Raw genomic sequence first — 15,804 nt, forward strand, 5'->3', positions numbered from 1 at the left:
CAATATATATTTTCTTTACTTATGCTGGTTGTCAAGAATAGAGATTGCTATATAACAAACTCTGATGTCCACACACGTAATACCAGATTTAATCATGACTTGCATCTTCCAGTGGTAAACTTAACGATATTTCAGAAAGGTGGATGGTATTCTGGTATCAAACTTTATAACCACCTCCCTCCAGAGCTTAAACAATTATCTTATGACATTCCTGGATTTAAAGTGGCGTTAAAGAAGTTTCTTATCACCAGTTCTTTTTATACTGTTGAAGAATACTACTGCTGGAAGAAAGATTGACACCTCATGTATATATTTTAATCATGTATGTAATTTTAAATGTTATTTTGACTTGTGAATGTATTATGGTACAGTAGTTTTTTCGTATTTTGACGATGATGAATGTCTGATTATGTATGTATATTTATATGTTATATTGTATTATTGACTTGTTCTGTATCTGAGGCAGATGCCTCTATGGATATTTTTGGAACTGTAAATAAATGATGATGATGATGAAGAATCAGTCAATGAACAATCATGACTATGCGTAACCTAGAACTATTTTGAATCTACTGAAAAATAATTTGTATGGAATGTCGAGCATTTAGTATAGGCCTTTTTGCAACTTGAAACATATCTGAATGTGCATGAAAAGTGTGATACTTTTAAACAAAAGAGGGGTTAGAAGGAAGTGAAATGGAAAGTTCTAAAGAAAAATATACTTGTCTTCTAGCATTGTTTCTACTGAAAGTTCACCAATGAACTGAACACTTCTAGATACCTCCATTGTTTATTTCCTGTCCTATTCCATGAATTTTCCCTACAAGCTAGCCCAGTCTGAATTCTGTTAGGTGTTCTGCTCCTCATGTGTATTTTCAGAGATCTTGTAGTTTGTTTGTATCCATCTTTGTAATACATATATCCAAAGCACTGTTAGCTTTTATCTGATTCTTTCAAGGATGCACTTTCTCCTAATTCATTTCTGTAATTTTATCTCTTTTGTTTTCCCTGTGCTGTTCTTAACAGTGATTCCATACACATTGCTTTTATTTTATCTTTATCTTCTGTTTGATTGTACATATTTTAGCAATGTACATCAGTATTGGTTTGAAATATGTAACTTAAACCTGTAATGTATGCTGTATTGAAATGCACACATCCCTTATATCAGTGGTTCTCAAAGTATGGACTGTGGTCTGTGAGGCCTGCCCAAGGAGTCCATAAGATTATTTTCGTCTTCCTGTTATAAGTCAGAAAGAAAAAAAATGTGTTGAATATTTTTCATATTTTATGAAATCTGTTGATCTGCAATAATGGTTAACAAATGCCAGTAATATAGTGGTGATTCAACTGTGTGGAGGGATGAGGGGTCTTTTTTGAGTGTGCACTTTGTTGCTAAGGGGTCTGAGGACTCATAAAGTTTGAGAAACACTGCCATAGATCTTCCTTATATTTATATAATTTATTTTAACGTAAAAAGAATTGCTATAATTCCTTGCAGTCTTCACACTTCTATATTTTCAAGTTAATGTAGTCAATATTCCATATGTTTAGTAATTGTGTTCCATTCATTGAACTTTTCAACATTTCATATATAAATTCTTCACATTTCGATTTGCCTGCATAGACCACTGATCTTGTCACGTACCAGTGATTTGACATGAGATTTGAATTGATAACTGTATTTATTGAACCCATATAACTTGTGACTACAGGTAATTATAGTGGTATTACCAATTTACACACTCTGCAATTCACTATAGCTTGCACTAAATCTTCTCAGTCTGCTGTCTTCACCGGTCATAGCTTGCTAATGGCTCCCAATGTTGCAGATTCCTCGGCTTCCATGTTCTATGTCCTTACTAACTAGCGCTCTTCTCACACTAACTGTTCATGGCCATAACCCCTGCCCATTGTCTCCTAGCTACGACTGCCCTCCACTGGCTACCGCTGACTAGCACTCACTTCTGTCACATCTGCAGACTGCTAACTACTCCCTGCTTGAGTTTCGGTTCTCCAGACGTAGCCTTTGCATGGACCAATCAGAGAATACAACTTCCCACAATTCCTCTATTGTTGCATAACTGTTGCTTAACTGATGTGGTGTGCCATGTACTGTGCTGTAACCTAGTAATGAGCGTTTTCTCTGATCATCTGTGCCAGCTTTCTGTGAACATGCCACAATATAATGACTGGCATTGTTAATTAGATCTCCATTACTGCAGTCATTAAAGTGAGAGAGTACTTTCCTCCAGTGAAGAGAAAGTGGGGAAATTTCCATTGCCTGTCCGCATGTACTGCATATGGTGTAAACAGCATAGTTTTTGGATGACCCTTACCATTGTCATTGGTATACTGAAGCTGTGTTTCTGTAAATGAACAGGAGAATTGTCCACATCAACCAGTTTTACCCACCACTTACCCCATGTTCTCTTTCATTGGATAGTGCAGTTCTTTGTTTCTCTGCACTCATTCAGAACTACTTGTATCACATCCATTATATGCAGTCTTGATTTTCTTTGCTAGTTACTCTTGACACTAGTACTCTTCTCAGACTTGTATATTCTGTGCTTTGGTGATATATCAGCTGTGAAATTATCTGTCCAATCTTGCAAGAAATACCTTCACAGAAGATATATTTCATTACTCTTCATGTAGTTCTGTGTGTATTACTTTTGAAGGAGTACAATACATTCCACCTAGGCACTTTCTTTGGCATCTTGATTGCATATTACCTATCTTTCCAAAAAACGTTTTTGGAAATCTTCGGTGGATAAGTGTTTTCACTGTCCAAATGCAACATTTCTATTCTTGTCTTCTATCCTACGTACACTTTTCTACAACATGTTTTGGCCTCACATGGACATCCTCAGTTGTAGCTACTCTTACTAAAATTGTTGCACTTGTCACTTCAGTTTAGTTGCATGTGGACTGTATTGTTACTTTCAATAAAAATCCTTTAAAATCCATAAAATGCTTTTGTCTGCTGATTGCCAGCAGCGCACATTTCCAACTGTGTATGGTTTTTTTGGTGGTGTGTTAGTGTCACTTGTTGAGTTATTCTGGCTGTATGTGTAGACTGTGAATTAATTTTTGGAAAGTTTAAGGTTTACACTCCCTAACCTTCTTCCCCACTTGGTTCACCATTTGCTGGCTCAGTATACATGAAGGAAGTTCTACACCACATGACACTCTAGGGAAGAAAAAGCAATGCTTGATTCTAGTAAATTATGAGTGTTGTGTTTTTTAGGCAACACAAAATGTACGGGACTTGCGTCATTTGACGTCAGTTCTCAGAGCACAAGATGGAGAGAAGGGTTATAGCAAGGACTGTCATGGGAAGAGTGCTGACCATGCTGTAATACAGGTATGAGAGATAGATGTAAGGTATGATTCAATTTGCTTATGAGGAGAGTGCATGATTGTGGCACCTCTGATTCATTTTGCACTTTGGAAGGATACAGAATGTCTCAGTTGAAGTAGCACAGTCCCACATTCAGAAATGAATGGAAAAATTAGGAGGAAGGTCTTATGTGCTCTTATGAATGACTTCTATTCAGTAAATGTTACAAGCACTTCCTGTCCTAAAGACAAAGACATGCATCTAATGGTCAGGCCACAGGTTTATACAGAGTTTTTACTCCTTTTTGTCACTTCTGCATCCAACTTTTTGTGCACTTTTCTGTTTTGTCTTTGTTTTCAGCACAGTAAAATCCCCATTCAAGGTTTGCTTTAGGGATAAGATTTCTGTACCTTAAATCAAGGAAAATCTTAAATGGGGATTATACAGAATTCCAACAGGAAAAAACACTGCACTGTTAATTACACATATATACTTCCAGAAAAAATAAATATTAGTTATATAAGTTGAGAAACAACAGAAAACTATATCTCATCTTACAGTCATGTAAATGTGGTATGAAATTGAGGTACAAATTTCATATAGGGATTGGATTGTTTTTCTCTAAATATGGGCAGAATACTAAAGTAAGAAACATTAATTTGGGGCAAAATATACTTTACTGCATATGTAGATTTGGCTGGGATCATAAAAAATGAACACAAAATGTCAAAAAACTGTAGACTGAGAACCCTTAAAATGCAGTTTATGGTGATGTGTCCTAACAATGTTAGGCAAGGTGTATAAATTCTAATTAGATTATAACTTTATTTGAAGCTGATGGAAGATACCTCAAAAACACACTTGTAAATCCAAACCTTGATAATGTCATGGTGATAACATATATGTTGTGTCCAGTTCACTGATTCCTCCTTTTCTGTTCAGGTTCCTATAGGGACTATAATTAAGGACAGCACTGGAAAAGTTATAGGTGACCTTAAGGATGAAAGCACCATGTTTGTGGCAGCACGTGGTGGGGCAGGAGGCCGTGGAAATCATTTCTTTATATCAGATACATTACAGGCACCAAAAATTGCAGAGTATGGGGCAGAAGGAGAAGAGCTACAATATCTGTTGGAAGTGCGCAGCATGGCACATATTGGACTGGTAATGAACAACTCATGAGTACTTACATTGGGAAGAAATGGACAGAATTTATATTTTTGTAAAATTGAAGTGTCTTGGGTATAAATTGAAAGTCTTTTACTTGAATGTGTCATCTGAGATGATAAAACATATTATCTTACACTTTAAGTGTTTGTATAAAATAATATATATATAAAATAAGAAGGCTTGGGTTATGAAGGTTCAAGAATTGCTTGGTGGTGTTGCTTGTCTAGGCCCAAAAGAGGATTATGCAAGAGAAGGCCTTGTGTTCAAAATACTTGTAACTGTATGTAGTGTTCCTGGGCATCTTTTTAATCTTGATGATTAACTGTCAATATAAAATGTGTTTTTGTGCCACTGAGCATAACTTCTTTGCTCCTATGGACCAGAATGTGACTGCTGCATTCAAGAGCTACTTCCTCCTTCATAATATTTTGCATTTGATCAAGGCAACAGTTAGGCCAGACCAGTGTCCACAACTTTGGTAATTATGAGACAAACATTGACATTCTACCTGCAGACATTAAAGAGGTTGTAATGTTAGCAGTGAGATATTAGAAGGTAAGGAAGCTGAAAATTTGGGAAAGTTTCACATTTTTCACAGCAAAGAATGTCCAATGAGAACTCAGTTGAACTGGAATAGTGACCACAACATCAGGATGATGATGACAGTGCAAAAGCCCAGATGCCCAGATCCTGGAATTTTGTGTGTTTACATATCCTGATAGGTGGAACCATGCTTCATCACTAAACTAAGTGATATCCAAAATTCTGGGGTTATCGTGGACAAATTCCCGAAACCATAAACAGTACTGTACCCATTTATCTTTATCAACATCACCCAATTCCTGAACACTGGTGATCTTGTAGGGATGAAGATTCGCTTTCTTTGCAGCCCATTGACACGTTGAATAAGAATACCTGGGTTACTGGCTTAGACGTCGTAATGATTTCTTGGGAGACTGCAGTAACCTGTTCTGCACAATTGCAATCGTTTCTTCTGGCATTTCTAGGTGGTTTTTACCACGTTCACTTAAAAGTGTTCCTGTCCTTTCCAATTTCTGAGCCAAGGACTGTATAGTCGATTTTGCTGGCTTCTTGTGAACTCCAAACTTCCTCCTGAATTCCAATTGTGTGTTCGCAATCGAGCCTGTCACCCAGTACGTGCGCACGAGAAACACTTGCTGTTCAACAGTGTACTCCATGACTGTCGCCTGCGCACTGCAGACATGTTTCGGGATTGTCCTTGACCTTGCAGCATAAGGGCTGCCACTTGCTGGATCATGCGCACACCATTTGACTCAGCATGGCCCACGGATTATTATGTCGTAATTGTGAGCGGTTATATGCATCACCTGCGGAATTATTAGCAAATTCATCGGGCCAGTTCTATACGATTCACCCTGTAGTTGTCAAGCAGCTAAACAGCAATGGCTATGAATCACTTCAGTGCTATAACAACCAGTTAAGATCACCCAGCAATACAGTAGAGTCACAAGGAAGCCACTGAATGAGAAGGGTTTTGTGAAAGGGATAGTTGCTTAGTATCATTACTGCTTTCCGAATTTGTCTAGTGGTTTAACCTTTCCTTAAGGGAATATATGGGGGGGGGCATGTAGGTATTTGTCTACTGTCAACAATGTTTGAGGACTAATGATGGTTTAAGTGTGTACTGGTAAAAGAGCTGAACAGCCAGTTTGTAAGCAAAAATGTTGAAACATATCCTGGTGGTTCAGTGCACAGACAAGAGTTGAATTAGTTGTAGTCTAAAATGGAGTAATACAGAGTGCTGTTCAAAACCTTTGTCTCCAGAGGCCAAAACATGTAACTTTTTTCTGCTGTAGTTAGAGAAGAGAAAGGTATCTATCAGCAATACCTACAAAATTTTCGATGAGTCAGAAAGTTTCTTCAGTGATTTAATTTAAAGCTTGCTGTCTTGGCAACACTGCTTATTTTGCATGCAGGCAGACGCATGAACTCCCTACATGATTGTAAAATACTTTTGACCTTCACCAGCCAGTTTAATGTTGTATCATAGTTAACATGGCTGCTCCCCTTCCATAGCACCAAAGAACAGCAGTGTGCAGTTATGCGATTTTTGTGGGCTGAAAGTGCACCAGGGACAAAAATCCATTGCAGATTTTTAGTACAGTGTGGAAACGGTGTGTGAATAGATAACCATGTTCAAACACAGTCACACAAGTGTCATGGATGAAGAGTGATGAGGACACCCATGCACATCTGCTACAGAGGAAAACACTGAATGAGTGTGTGCCATCATTCTGGGTAACAGATGGGAGACTATTGATGAAGTGGCGCATAGTCTGGGCAACAGCAGTGGTTCTGTATATTCATTCAAGACTGACTTGGGTTTCATAAGTTTGTGCAAGATGGGTTCCGAAACAACTGGCAGGAGAGCACAGGTACAACCATTTAACAATCTGCTAAGGCCTATTGAACCACCATCATAATGAAAGTGATACTTTTTCTGAGATGCAGTGTCACTGGGGACAAGAGGTGGATCCACTGTTATGTTTCAGAAAGCAGACACCAGAGTATGGAATGGAAATGTCTTGATACTGCCAGTCAAAAAAGATTTCAAAACACAACCATTGGCAGGAAAGTGATGTTGACACTTTTTGGGGGGGGGGATGTAGAGGGGCCAGTCTTGGAACACTTCCAAGACAGGGGCACAACAGTAAATAGTATCTGTTTAGTGAAATGCTTCAGGACCAGCTGAAAACAGTTACTTGAACCAAATGCTGAGGACTGTTGTCAAAAGGTGCCACATTGTTGCCCAATAATGCACGTGCACATACTGCCACTCATACCACTGAAAGCCTCTACCAACTGAACTCTGAGGTGAAGCATCCTCCATAGTCTTTATCAGGCGCCTTCTGTCACCTGTTTTCTTCACTCAGACACTTTGAGAGGCTTTGATTTGCCCAGTGACCAAGAAGTGAAAGTGTGGGGCTTGTCCCCTAAAAAATAACATTTTTTTTCTGTACGTATACAGAAGCTTGTGGACCGCCAAACTAGATGTGCTGAAAAGGGTGAGGGCTATGCATAAAAATAATGCTGTTGTACCTACTCATTGTAATTGTATTATTTAATACAAGATTAATTGCAAATACTTTCTGACTCACCCTTGTATGATAATTTAGAAGCCATAGAATGAAAGTTTCTGGAATTAAAGTAAGTCAAGATATGTACATAAAGTTCTTTTGTTAAAGAAAAGTACGTGTTTTATATTATCACTTTACTCTTTGTGGTTATCATTTAGTTTCAATAGACATTACTGTAATGGTTCGTGTTAGAACTGATTCACTTCAGCACTGAGTGACTATTACCATTCCCCAAACAGAAAACAGTAAAAGGACTATTACCATTCCCCAAACAGAAAACAGTAAAAGGAATGAGACTTCTGAAGTGCCAAAGACGATGCAGAGTGTAATGCAGGAATCATATAGCACTTCAAGAGAAAATTATAAGAGGTGCTTCTGTAGATGGCAGGACTGTTGGAATCACTGTGTGCAGCTAGGAGAAGTCAGTGATAACTGTTGGATGAGCTATTCCAACATACCCTCATTTTTTTTTTGTGGTTATATCTAGACCTGTTTCGTTATTCTAGCCTACAGTTTTATTTTCAGATTGGATTTCCAAATGCTGGAAAAAGCACTTTACTTCAGGCAATTTCACGTGCACGGCCTAAAATTGCCCCATACCCGTTCACTACACTGAAACCACACCTGGGTGTAATACAGTATGACGACTATGATCAGATAGCAGGCAAGTGTTTTATCAGTTCATTGAGACAGCAAAGTTATATAAATAAGACAGTGTTTTTATTATTCACATATTTATCCAGCTTCCAGTAAAGAGTCAAATGGAGGTCCTCATTACTTCAGGTGTGTGAAAGAAATCTTCATGCTCCTTCTTTGTATTGAGTCTGGTTTTCCTGCCATATATATATATTACAGAACAGGATCTTTATGGAAGATTCTTAAAGTAAATGAAATTCGCTCTGTGACCAGGCAGCTAACGTAGTTGCCGCAACTCTCCAGCAACTGTGCCATAGGCAGCTGTTCTACAGGCGCACACACCACCACATTACCGGCTGGACAAACAAGCTGAACGGCTGTAAAGACTTGGTCTACTACAAAGGAGCAAATTCTACCAGCGTACTCATGGAGGAACAAACTGCCCTTTTCAGGGCCAGCCAACTTTAGACATTCCACATAGCTTCGCAGCTATTCTGAACATTCAATTGATACAATTTAATATATACAATTGTTACAGATTTACATGGTTGTCTTTTAGAACATCGACAATCCCACAAACCCAAAGGTTTACTGTTATGTTCTGAAGAGTTTGGCATGGGTTCCTGTCTTGAGCCAGATGTATCCAGTCCACATTCTCATACATTACCTTTAAAATACAGTTTAATGTTTTCCTCCCATGTACATGTGTAATCTTTCAAGTACATATGCACAGAATATCAGAATCTTGGTATTTTGGTCATATCATTTTGTATCATGAAAATTATGAATCTGTACTTTGCACTAAGTAATGTAATACATTAGGGATGAAAAGGAATTAACGGACTTAAATTTTGTGTTGTTTCAGTTTGTTTCCAAAATTGCATTCAGATGACATAGTATTATATAACTGTGATCTTGTTTTCCATCCTTCTCACAGTTGCTGACTTGCCTGGTTTGATTCCTGGATCACACCTGAACCGTGGTCTGGGCATCCAATTCCTGAAGCATGCAGAGCGTTGTGCAGTTTTGCTGTACTTGCTGGATTTGGCTACCCCGGAGCCCTGGACTCATCTGGAAGTACTGCAGTTTGAACTCTCACAATTCAGTCCTGAACTCTTGCAACGTCCTCAGCTGGTAGTTGCAAATAAATTGGATCTACCAGAGGCTAAGGTGATACTTTGTACCTGTAATACTGTAAAAGCATCTTTGCATAGCAAAATACTGTTTGAGGATAGGAATATCATTTATCAGAGTTTCAAAAGTGATCTTTTTTTTTACGACAAAAGAGAACGAGAAAGTCTACTGTCTGAAGAGTGTTGGTTTGTTGGTTTCTGTGCCAGAGTCTAGGGGGTAAGGTTTCTTTGTAACTTTACAGTTTCAGTGAGCATAGTAAATTTTTGCCACAGCACATCATCTAATTGTTGCACAGTACAAAGTCAGCATGCATTTTACAAACTCTTCCTGAAGTTATATTGCCTCATCCCCTCCTTGTTACAGTGGATACAATACAGTAAGTATCTTGAATTTATTTATTTCAGAATGCAAAGACTAGGATATTAAATCACTGTCACTAAATAAATAACAGTAGCAGCAAGTGAAATATATTCTGAAATAATGCAAATAAGACTGTAATCTTAGCTCAAAAACATGTATACTGTTTGTTCCATTTTCAGAGGATCTGTGCAAATACTCTGTAAGATGATAAACTTGGAAACAACATAAGTTAACCTTTATTGTGTGTGTGTTACATGATTGTGCCAGTGTATGCCCTAGTTCAGCAGGCCCCAGCATCACTTTTATTGAACATAAGGTAGAGACAAATTGTCCCCATGCTTAATTAATTAAGCACTACGCCATGAAGGCATATGGGGGAGTGGATGTATAGATCCACATTTTCTTGACCTCAGCATTGGTTGGAGGTGAGTGGTCAGCTTCACACCCCTGCCAATTTATCCCCTGGGTAAAGAGCCCGTGGTACCCATTGGATATGAGGCTGGGTGGGCCCTAGAGCCAGTCTGGACAATGTGGACAAGAGAAAATTCTTGACCCTACTGGGACTTAAACGCTGGTTCCTCTTTTATTGAACATAAATCCTCTTATTGCTAAGTTTGAATCTGTCTGCCAATGCCATGGTGGGTATTTAAATTTGACCTGTAAAGGTTGAATTGTATACTGAAAATAGGTAAAATTTATAATTCACTCTAGACTGTACCTCTGTTGCATGACATAAAATAAAATGTTCTCTTGAGCATCTCCAGTTTCTCTCTTAATGCAAATATTAACTCTGGCAGTGGCATAGACTGGAAGACAGTACTTAAATAAGTGATACAATCAAATCAAACATGAGATGGATAGACATTAATTGTTCTACAGTCAATCTGTATAAAACATGTAGATTTGAGGCTCTCACAGCGGGGTTATGAAGAGTATTATCTTCTGGGATATAATGCCATGTAGTCCGTTGAAAGTCAGCTGACGTTTTGGAGGAACATATTGTCTCCATCTTCAATGTCGAATAAGCCAAGCAAGATACAGGCCTGAAAGCAGGAAGTGGGAGAGTGGACCTCAGTTCCCATTGGCTCACTGTGGGACAGAATGAAATCATTGGGCTCTCTCATTACCGAGTGAACCAGAAGGAGACAAGAACAGGAGTTTATGTTGGCTATGAGAAGGAGCGAATTTGCTGGTCTAGAAAGGACAGGGAAAAAGCATAAGGGTGTGTTGTGCAGGGAATCGACTTATAAGGGAGAGAGATCGAGTCACAGGCATGCAGTGGGGGATGAGGGAGCAGAGGTAGTAGAAGGAAGCTGGGACATCAGGTGGAGACTGGTGAGTGCATATTTTGTGCCCTGATAAGGCCAGTGTGCGTGGCCCCACAGAGAACCCAATTCTGCTGTCGTGTGACGGAGGCTTCCTGCAATCTTTCAGGGAACAGATGAGAGGTTTCTATTGCTGAGATAGAAGCCATCTTCCCTGTTCATATTGTTGGGATGGAGCTCAATCTCAATAACCTCCCTGATGTGATCCATGTATCTGGGTTTGGTGGAGAGACATCCAGCTATGCCACACCATCCTCCTCTACTCCCTCATTCCCCACCACATACCTGCGACTCATTCACTTGACCTCTCTCCCTTACAGGTTGATTCCCTGCCCAACACCCATACAATTTTTCCTAGACCAGCAAAACTGCCCCTTTTCAGGGCCATCAAAACTCCTGTTCGTGTCTCCTAATGGTTCATTTGGTAGTCATGAGAGAGCCCAGCAGTGAGCCAATGGGAACCAAGGTCTACTCTTCCATTTCCCTCCTGCTTCCTATATAACCTGAAATTTTTGGCCAGCCAATTACTCAACTTACCACCTGTTTTCACACTGGTGTCTTCATCAACTTATTCAAGCCTGAAGATGGAGGTGATATGTTCCTCCAAAATGTCAGCTGACTTTCAACAGACTACATGGCAATATGTCCCCAGATTTTGCCTATTTGGTACCTGTACGTGGAATGTAAGAAACCCTGCAGAAATTAATTGCTTTGCATCAGATCATAATATTTTATTTCTTCCAAGGGTTTTGGAGTGCTATGGGGATAGTAACAGAAATGTTATGCCTTGAGGGAACATATCTGAATTATATCCAGATTTGGTATATAGTTTGTTTTTCCTTGTAGCCAAGATTGGGTCATTTCATACATACATAGTCCTAATTACTACATTGCAGAAACTGGGAATTCTGCATGTTTATTTGGCACCTCACATTGACATACTTTTCTCCATCACAGGTTAATCTGCCTCTTCTCCAAAGGCAAACTGATCTTCCTGTAATTTCTATTTCTGCAAAAATGGGAACCAACCTTAAGGAGTTGTTAAAAGTCATTAAAGAAGTCTATGATGAGAACGTCAAGACTGATGATGAGAACTCATCTGTTGACAGTTTTTAAAATGGCAAGAAGAACTGGATAATTACATTTAATTCAGTGTGAAGTTCACCATGTAATTTCATATAGTGCTGATGTTACGAATGCATGGAAGACACTTACGTGCCCTCAATTATGGCATCTTTAAACATGGGACAACTTTTATTTTTGTGTCTTTTAAGTCCTTTTTTGTTACTTCCAAATTATGACTTAAATTCAGATTAAGCTGGATGTGTGTAACAATTTATGTGAAAGCCTACATGCATATCTATGTGAATTTCCATACTTATCACAAAGAAAAATGTTATGAACAAAATTTAAAGAGAAATGAAAAACACCCATTTTATGTCTAATACATTCTCTCTCAGGAAGTCTTGTAGTTTCCAAGGTAATTAAAAAGGCTGTTCCTAACACACTGTGAAACTTTTACATTCATAAAAAAAAAAAAAAAGAAAAAAACAAAAGGAGAACCTTATTAACTTCAGATTTTGTTAAAATCAGGTATGTTTATCCTTCTAATGCAATGCTCTGTTGCACTACAACTTCAAAGCACTGAAGCCTTAATACAGATTTTTTTTTTTATTTCGTCAGTAGGGCTATATAGTTTGACTTCTCTCCAATTTGTCATAACAGTGAATTGTTGCATGTCAGTGTTTGTTTATTGTAAGTGAAGAATTGGTTTATAATTCCTTCTGCTAAATATAAGTGTACACTGTAAACTTAATATAGCACAGATGAACAGCAACAATGTAAATCATAGATAAAAGAAGTTTACCTTCCTCTGTTATTGTAAAGACATGATGTTACATAAAATATGAACGTTGCTTACTCAGTTGATAAGACAATAACATTTATTTAACCCTTTGAATGCCTTGCCTTGCCACAGAATTACCTGCTAGAAGCTAGTCACTTGGCAGTACATTCAGTTGCACAGAAGAGCCACATTCCTCAAATGACCTTCAAACGATAAAAATACTTTTTATGAAAGCCTATTCTTTCTTTAAAACCTTGCTATGTCATATTTGATGACATGTTGACATAAACATTATACTACATAATTTAACAACAAACTAGTTTTACAGTTATGGCATTTTTAACCCCAAGTACCCCAACAGACCAACAGATATGAGAGGTTCCACCACTTTGTGTACACTTACATCAGTTGTATAAAACTTCACTACCACACATTTTCTTGCCCTATTTGGCCATCATCAGGCTATTTATGTAAGTTATCACTATGTGACTACAGCCATCATTCTTGACACTGACACTAAATGGAGGTGCGTGGTCAGCTTTATACCCAAGGAAAGAGCACCTGGTACCCACTGCATGAGAGGCTGCCTGAGCCCCAGGGCCAGTCTGGACACTATGGAGGAGAGAAATATATCTTACCCCTGCCAAGAATCAAACCATGGTAATCCAGCCTATAGCCCATTTGCTATGCCAACCAAGCTGTCCCAGCAGCCTACTTAGACTGATTAAGTCATTTACATAAAGCGTACAATAAAGCCTGCAAAGGTAAACATTTGACCGCACTTCCCATTCACATGGTGTGAAACAAGGAAAAGCAATAAAAATTGCTTTATTAAATGCTAGAAAGGTTAACATAGAAGAAAATACAGAGAAAAAAGTATATGTTCATGTCTTGTCACAACAATGAAGGGCAATACACACACATACAGTAAACCCTTGCTAATCAGGATCAAAATATAAAAAAATGCTGTTCACAATTGAGTACATACTTTAAGAGACATGTCATTTAGGAAGGCAGATGAATCACTTGCGTGTTGAAACAAAACTTGACAGTTTCTTCACACCTGCATTATTATGTCCAAAATAAAGTACAACTTCCTAGTCTTCTATTGATGTCATTTTATAGTTTTTAAATAAAGGCTCTACAGGGATATTTTTTTGTTTTCATCAGCACTACTTATATCATTACATCATCCATTTATGTTTTAAGGTTTTTCTCGTCCTTTAGGGCTACCTTTTGCTTCAATAATCCAGATTATCACTTAATTCAAATAACCTCTCCCCCAATTACTCTGGATTAGTGAGAGTTTACTGTATAACTAATAAATCCTTTGAAAACATGGGCCATTCAGATATGTGGGAACAACAACAAATCAAAATCACATTTACAAAGAAATTATGAGCAGAGTAACTCAGGAAATGTCTGCTACTATTCATTTAAGAATCATTTGTCTTCCTCTTTCTGGGAGTGTAATAATATTTACAAAGAAATTAAGAGCACAGTTAACGCTGGAATGCTTGCTACTATTCATTTCAGAATCTTTGCCTCCTATCTTGTTTCTGAAAGTGTAAAGGAAAGAATCTTAATCTTACCTGTTACTTTCTATATGTGTGAAACTTTGTCACTGACATGAAGGGAAAACTAGATTGTGAGTGCAGAGGAGAATATTTGGACCTTACAGGGAGTGCTGGGAGGCCAGAGACAAATGCATAATGAAGATCCCACTAATTTATACTCAGCACCAAATGCATTGTTAAGATAATCAAATCAAGAATGGGATGAGCAGGCCATATAGCACGCAAGAGACAAGACATGCACAGAGAATTTTGGTCAGAAAACCTGAAGGAAAGAAACCACTTTGAAGTCTTGACATAATAGGATGACTGTATTTACTTAATGACACTTTCAGTATCTCAGACTATGTAGTGTCAAATGACTGGATGATAATGAGCAATTAACTGACGAAGATGGAAGGAAGTGGTCATAGCCTAATTTAAGGTACTATCCCATCATTTACCTGAGGGGATCCAGGTAAACCACAAAACAGCCTCAGCCACGATACTTGGTTTCCCAGCCAAGATTTGAAATGTGCACCTACTCAATACATGTCATGAGCTGCTTGAGCCAATCTGCTCAGTTAGATGAGAGGATATTTAAATAGCTCTTGAATTTCCATGACATTTCCCCACTTGACTATGCTAGAAAGTTAGGGGCAGCAACATGTCTCTAAAATGAAAGAATTGGGAAATATATGTAATGAAATCAATTTTAGAAGGCAGCTTCACAGAGTCTAGGATATCTTCCTATACTATATTGAGCACAACAAGATTCTACCAATACTTATTATACATCCCATTCTAAATTACTGTTAATATGCTGAAATTCAAATTATTTACAAGAACTGTAAGTTCTGGATGAATTTAATAATATCCACCCCTATTAAATTTCACCTCAAAACAACAATTTCCTCAGTATCCTGTATTTAATAATCATTAAAAGAACTGTCTTGTTTAATGTATTTAGAAGGTCATCCACCATGGACATAAGAAATCATAACTCATCACCAGCAGAAGCATGAAACGTTAGCTATGAAGTTCTTAGTAAATGGATTTCAGAATCACCTGTCATCAAAAGGAAAGTATAGCACATAACAAATGACATACTGCACAATAATGAACATGCACCTATTACTACACCACAGTACACAAAGAATGCAAACTAATGCATTAACCAGAGTACAGTGGAACCTTGCTTAACGAGTAATTCACATAACGAGCAAAACAAATTGTAAAAAAATGACTTGCTTAACAAGCGACATTTCGCATAACGAGTGATGAGAGGGGAAGTCCCGGATTGTGCGTTTGCTACATC

General features: G+C 38.0%; 1 protein-coding gene across 1 annotated transcript in view; it reads left to right on the plus strand.

Annotated features, from left to right (window-relative positions):
* Positions 1 to 13,014, plus strand: part of LOC111868547 (mitochondrial ribosome-associated GTPase 2) — a 26,817-nt gene extending 13,803 nt beyond the window's left edge. The window contains exons 5-9 of the mRNA XM_023859282.2: positions 3,251 to 3,367; positions 4,286 to 4,507; positions 8,158 to 8,296; positions 9,206 to 9,438; positions 12,045 to 13,014. Coding sequence (XP_023715050.1) covers positions 3,251 to 3,367; positions 4,286 to 4,507; positions 8,158 to 8,296; positions 9,206 to 9,438; positions 12,045 to 12,203 — 870 coding nt within the window. The 3' untranslated portion in view covers positions 12,204 to 13,014. The remainder of the gene's footprint in view (positions 1 to 3,250; positions 3,368 to 4,285; positions 4,508 to 8,157; positions 8,297 to 9,205; positions 9,439 to 12,044) is intronic.
* Positions 13,015 to 15,804: the final 2,790 nt, after the last annotated feature.

Source organism: Cryptotermes secundus, unplaced genomic scaffold (genome assembly GCF_002891405.2).
Source record: "Cryptotermes secundus unplaced genomic scaffold, Csec_1.0 scaffold330, whole genome shotgun sequence".
Classification (NCBI taxonomy): domain Eukaryota; kingdom Metazoa; phylum Arthropoda; class Insecta; order Blattodea; family Kalotermitidae; genus Cryptotermes; species Cryptotermes secundus.